The sequence below is a fragment of the Adiantum capillus-veneris genome, chromosome 9, assembly GCF_014529385.1.
Source record: "Adiantum capillus-veneris isolate H3 chromosome 9, ASM1452938v2, whole genome shotgun sequence".
NCBI lineage: Eukaryota > Viridiplantae > Streptophyta > Polypodiopsida > Polypodiales > Pteridaceae > Adiantum > Adiantum capillus-veneris.
Window position 1 is genome coordinate 98,669,286 of NC_140939.1, and position 5,227 is coordinate 98,674,512.

Below are 5,227 nucleotides of genomic sequence, written 5' to 3' on the forward strand. Positions count from 1 at the left end.
TCTCTTCACACCATGCTAACTTATATAATCTCTATCATCAAGTTTGGTAGCATTGCTAGATCAAGATAGACCAAAGGAGGACTCTCTCTCTCTCTCTCTCTCTCTCTCTCTCTACCCACCCCAATAGAAGGAGAGCACTCCTAAGTTTGTTGAACAAAGGCTAGCACCTCATGAAAGATAATGTTTATGAGAAGCTCCCAAGCTTGGTTTCAAAGTATGCTTTGCATCATCTTACATATAGACCAAAAGGAGGACTCTTTGTCTCTCTTGTCTCTCTACCCACCCCAATAGAAGGAGAGCACCCCTAAGTTTGTTGAAAAAAGGCTAGCACCTAATGAAAGATAATGTTTATGAGAAGCTCCCAAGCTTGGTTTTAAAGAATTCTTTAAGCATCTTACATATATTCATGTTTGTTAAAATCTATCAAGAGGTTGTGTCATGCATCATTATTTTAGAAATACAATAGACTATACTTGTAGAAAGAGAGTATCGACACTGTTCTAATTGGAACATAAGATAGCCCTATGAGAATACATGCCATGTTTTCTTGACCTCAGCAACTCGCGGGTCACATACTAGTATAAGTGAAAAGTCAAGGGATCTATTCTCCATGTGGGGGGCCCCCTACGTGGAAAAGGGGGAGAGCTTTTTTGCTCTCTCTCTCTTAGCATGAGCACAAGGGGACGGCCAGCCACCCAAACGGAATCTTGCAGGAGCATGTGTCTACATGGCGCATGTTTTTTTTGGCCGTGGAGTGGTTGGTTGGCCGTTGTAGCCCAACCCTCACCTCTACCAGCTAGCTCGAGCGCATCCTCTCTAACCAATCAGCACAGGTCTTGCTCTGAAGCCTTCCCTTGCATGCGCAATTGTTTTCATGGCTGGAGCTTATGTGCTCAAGATTGCCGGCCGGCCATGGTATATTCCACAGCATCATTTAGTCAGCATCATTTAGTCGCCGCTAACTGGCCGCACGGCTAGATGTGCTAGTGCTCTCTCTTAGCACGAGCACAACCAGAGCAGCCGGCCAGCTAAAGAGAATCTTGCAGGGGCGAGTGCATACGTGTCGAGTGCCCTTTTTGGCCGGCAAGTGGCTGGCTGGCCGTTGTAGCCCACGCCCCACCTCCCCCGGCAACGTCTCCAGCCTCCTGCCATCCAATCAAAACTCTGCAGCCCTCCTCCACTAGCTGGCCGAGCTGCTGCCGGAGAGGTTGTGCTCAATATCGCCAGCCAGCAAGGGAAGATTCCCCAGCATCAATTGTTGGCCGCCGAGCTTCCGTCCGGCTCGTTGTGCTAGAGCTATCTCTCTCTCTCTCTCTCTCTCTCTCTCTCTCTCTCTCTCTCTCTGCGAGGACGCCTCTGTTCCTCTGTCTCTCTCGCCTTGCCTGCGACGAGGCTGCTCCGCTTGCCTTCTCTACCCCTCTAGTATCGGCTATGGACGAGCCCCTGCTTCCCGACAACGAGAAACAGACGCAGAGGCTCTCCATAGACCAGGTTTTGCAAGAATGGGCGGGGGAGCTCGGGTCCGCTCAACTGCGCCATTTCACACTTGTCAGCCTCGCATGGTGGCTGCCATGCTTCCTCACCTTTGTCATGGTCTTCGCAGACCAAACCCCAGAATGGGTCTGCACATCCACATTCCAGTCAAGCTCCGCCATCGCCTTTCCTGCGCACAACGTCAGCAGCTCGCTCTTTCCTCCCATATATGAGCCTCCTGTAGCAGCCGCCCAGATATTGCATAGGAACAACGCATCTTGTACCCCTACCTCTTCCATCTGCTCCTTGGCTCCCTCCTTGTGGAATTGGGTAGACGGTGAAGAAGCTTCCACTGTGTCGCGATGGGGACTCATCTGTGGAAATAGCTACAAAGTGGGTTTGGTTCAATGCATGTTCTTCTTAGGGATATCAATAGGTATGCTGCTCTCTTTTTCCGTTTTCTGTGATTTCTGGGCTCTTGAAAGCATGTATACGCAGTGGCAATAGACGCCCGGGTGACATTCGCGCTGCTCTCGCACATGCATTACTTAAGATACTCCATCTTCTCTGTGATTTCTGGGCTCTTGAAAGCATGTATACGCAGTGGCAATAGATGGCCGGGCGACATTCGCGCTGCTGTTGCACATGCATTACTTAAGATACTCCACTAATGTTGGTAAAGCAAATTCCATGCAGGTGCTGGTATATGGGGAGGACTTTCTGATTCATCTCTTGGTAGGAAGGGGGTTTTGATTGTCACATGCTGCCTAAGCTCCATCCTCTGCTTACTCACTGCCTTTTCTCCAAACTATTGGGTCTACGTCGCGCTGAGACTCGCTACAGGTCTTAGCGCTGGAGGGGTTGGCCCGTCGGCGTTTGTCTTGGCTACAGAAGTGGTTGGCCCTTCCAAGAGAGGCCCAGCAAGTATGTCAGTTTTCTTCTTCTACGCCTGTGCAATTATAATCTTGTCTACCCTTGCCCTGTTTATCTCTTCGTGGAGGTTGCTCTACATACTGAGCTCTACTCTGTGCAGCCTCTACTGCCTTCTTGTGCTTCCCTTTATTCAAGAGTCGCCCCGATGGTACCTTGCTCGAGGCGAAGTGAACCATGCTCTAAACATACTAAAAGACATAGCAAGTAGAAACAAAAGGAGTATACCAGCAACAATTACTCTGGAAAGAGAGAAAGGGGATGTGATGCCAGATGGTATTGAAGCAAATACGGTGGAAGTGCGCAAGGCTGGGATAATAGACATCTTCAAGATGCCCGCCACTCGGAGAAGAATGGTGATCATGCTGTTTATCTGGCTCACCAATGGGGTCTGCTACTTTGGCATCAATCTGAATGTGCAAAATGTGGGAGGTAATATTTCACTTGGCCTTATTCTCAATGCTGTTGGAGAAATGCCATCGTATTTGATCGCGGCGGTTATGTTACAGACGTTTGGGAGGCGGCCGGTGCTGGTATGTTCACTTCTCCTTTCAGCAGTGAGTTGCTTGGGAGGTGCATTGGCAGGGGGTAGTGTGACAAGGACGGTGTGTGGGATGGTGGCAATTTTTGGGATTGCCGCAGCGTATAACTTGGTGTTCATATACACAGCTGAGCTATTCCCAACAGAAGTGAGGAATGTGGCCATAGGGCTTGCATCGCAGGCCGCGCAAGTAGGCGCTGTATCAGCTCCCTTGGTTGCTGCCGCGGCAAAGATTCATGAATGGATTCCCTTTGTTGTCTTCTCCGGTATGACTATCATTGCCTCCTGCCTTGCCTGTTATTTGCCTGAAACCCTGGAGAAACGCATGCATGAGACTATGCACGGCATGCTTGTATAGAGGCCTCATGTTGAAAAATCAAGTCTCCTGCCATTTGTTTGGTTTACATGACTTGAAATTAGCTAGTTGACTTAGATAGTTGAACATAGCTATGCATGTATCCACTCTCCTTTCCAACTCCTCCATTGTTATAAAGGACAAGACTAGTGCAAAAAAAACAGTAGCCCAAGCTTCTTCTTCTTCTCCTTCATTAACAGGTCTTGATTTCAACTCTCTTCGTCGGATAGATCTTCAAGGTCTCTTGGGATAGTTTCCTACGATGTTAAAATACTCTTCTTCTCGGGTGTGTGTGTGTGGGTGTTTGTGAGTGCTAATAAAAAGAGGAAAATGGTATGATAGAAACTACGATGTTTAAATACTCTTCTTCTCGGGTGTGTGTGTGGGGGTGTTTGTGAGTGCTAATAAAAAGAGGAAAATGGTATAACCTTTCTATCATCCAAGTGTGATAGATTGGTAATGCCATTTCTTTCTTGAATAACAGGTCTTTGAGTTCAACTCTCCTCGTCGGATAGATCTTCAAGCTCTCTTGGGATAGTTTCCTAGAGACAATGTGAAGAGCTTGAGAAGAATCTACTAACATAATATGGCGGAAGGGGGAGCCCTTTACACGTGTCGCAATCTGCGACCTGAAGGTTAAAGTCCAAAACTAAAAAAAACCCCTTTGCATGCGATAAAGAGGGAGAGAGAGAGGCTGCCGAAGGGCGGCCGGCCGTACTAGTACTATTACAATGGTGGTGGCAATTTGTAGAGTGAATTTCTTCAAAAGTTCCCGCTTATAATTCCATTGGTCCTTCATTTTCAAAGTTAAAAATTGGGCATTTTAGGCTATGATCACGCACGATTTAGTTCTCCGTTAGAAATGCCTACCATCTTTGACAGGAGACACCGACACAATTACATAATCGAATCGGTTGAGGCATTAACTACGGTTTGTACTTCTTTTGCGTGTTGTCAACCCAACCAAGATCCGCTGCTTGGACTTTCTAGAATGCAAGCTTTCCAGTGATGACTCAACTTAAACACCATGCCTTAGCCTATGGCGGTTGGCCTCTCTCTCTCTTGTGTGTGTGTGTGTGTGCACGTGCTAATAAAAAGAGGAAAATGGTATAACTTTCTATCATTCAAGTGTCGTAGATTGGTTATGCCATTTCCCTCTTGAATAACATGTCTTGAGTTCAACTCTCCTCATCGAATAGATCTGTTGGGATTGTATCCTACGACGTTAAAATTCTCTTCTTCTTCTTCTAAGTCTCTTGGGATAGTATCCTATGACGTTAAAATTCTCTTCTCCTTCTTCTCCGATTGCAGTAACCAAACAAACCTCCAAGTGACGCGTGACCACTGACTATGCTGATGGTTTCATAGCTGCCTTTATTTTTGAAGATGATCTCACTTGCTACCTGTGCCGCGTGTGACCATTGCCTAATACCGCAGCTATTTCTCTTCTACGTGGCCCCTGCTTCTCTGTTGATTACCTCTATACGCAGACCTCTATCCAAGCTCCACGACACTGTATGAGGCTTGGTTTACCAGTATCACCTGCTGACGCCATGCCCGTTGTTGTAGCTGCAACTCAGCCCCGTGAATAGAAACTCTGCTCACTATTCCTCCATTGAGGTGGCAGCTGATCAACTCCCATGCACTCTTTCCGCTATAGTTTTCGTACGATCCAGCCAGCTGTACTGCGTTACCTACCGACATATCCATGCCAGGCTGAAGACGACGGCATTGACTCCAAGCACCTCAAGACGGCGTTGCCTCTGCTCCTAATATCAACATCAACCGCCGTAGTCACCTTTGCCACCCCCCATCGCCATTAATGGACCTACGCCTGCCAATGTTCTCTCTCTCTCTCTCTCTCTCTCTACCCATCCCCGCCGGGCCGGGCCGGCGTGGATGAGGGGGAGAGGGAAACTCTGAGGAAA

The 5,227-nt window shown here is 47.8% G+C and overlaps 1 protein-coding gene across 3 annotated transcripts; it reads left to right on the plus strand.

Moving 5' to 3' along the window:
* The first annotated feature begins 1,256 nt into the window (after positions 1 to 1,256).
* Positions 1,257 to 3,644, plus strand: LOC147450876 (organic cation/carnitine transporter 4-like). 3 transcript variants are annotated; one of them, XM_086519873.1, is made up of 6 exons: positions 1,257 to 1,909; positions 2,170 to 2,397; positions 2,507 to 2,554; positions 2,677 to 2,835; positions 2,913 to 2,960; positions 3,046 to 3,644. In XM_086519873.1, the coding sequence occupies exons 1-6, from the start codon at positions 1,432 to 1,434 to the stop codon at positions 3,300 to 3,302; spliced, it is 1,218 nt and encodes a 405-aa protein (XP_086375999.1). In that variant the 5' UTR covers positions 1,257 to 1,431; the 3' UTR covers positions 3,303 to 3,644. The 3 variants fall into 3 exon arrangements, with proteins under 3 accessions (XP_086375999.1, XP_086375998.1, XP_086375997.1); XM_086519872.1 differs by having other exon boundaries at positions 1,276 to 1,909; positions 2,170 to 2,835; positions 2,913 to 3,133; XM_086519871.1 differs by having other exon boundaries at positions 1,283 to 1,909; positions 2,170 to 3,644.
* The last annotated feature ends 1,583 nt before the right edge of the window (positions 3,645 to 5,227 follow it).

Excerpts from the sequence above, each read along its gene's own strand:
- LOC147450876 (XM_086519871.1), top strand. The coding sequence starts at position 1,432 with ATGGACGAGCCCCTGCTTCCCGACAACGAGAAACAGACGCAGAGGCTC. Across the intron at positions 1,910-2,169 it reads CTTCTTAGGGATATCAATAG|GTGCTGGTATATGGGGAGGA; the intron begins GTATGCTGCTCT and ends AATTCCATGCAG.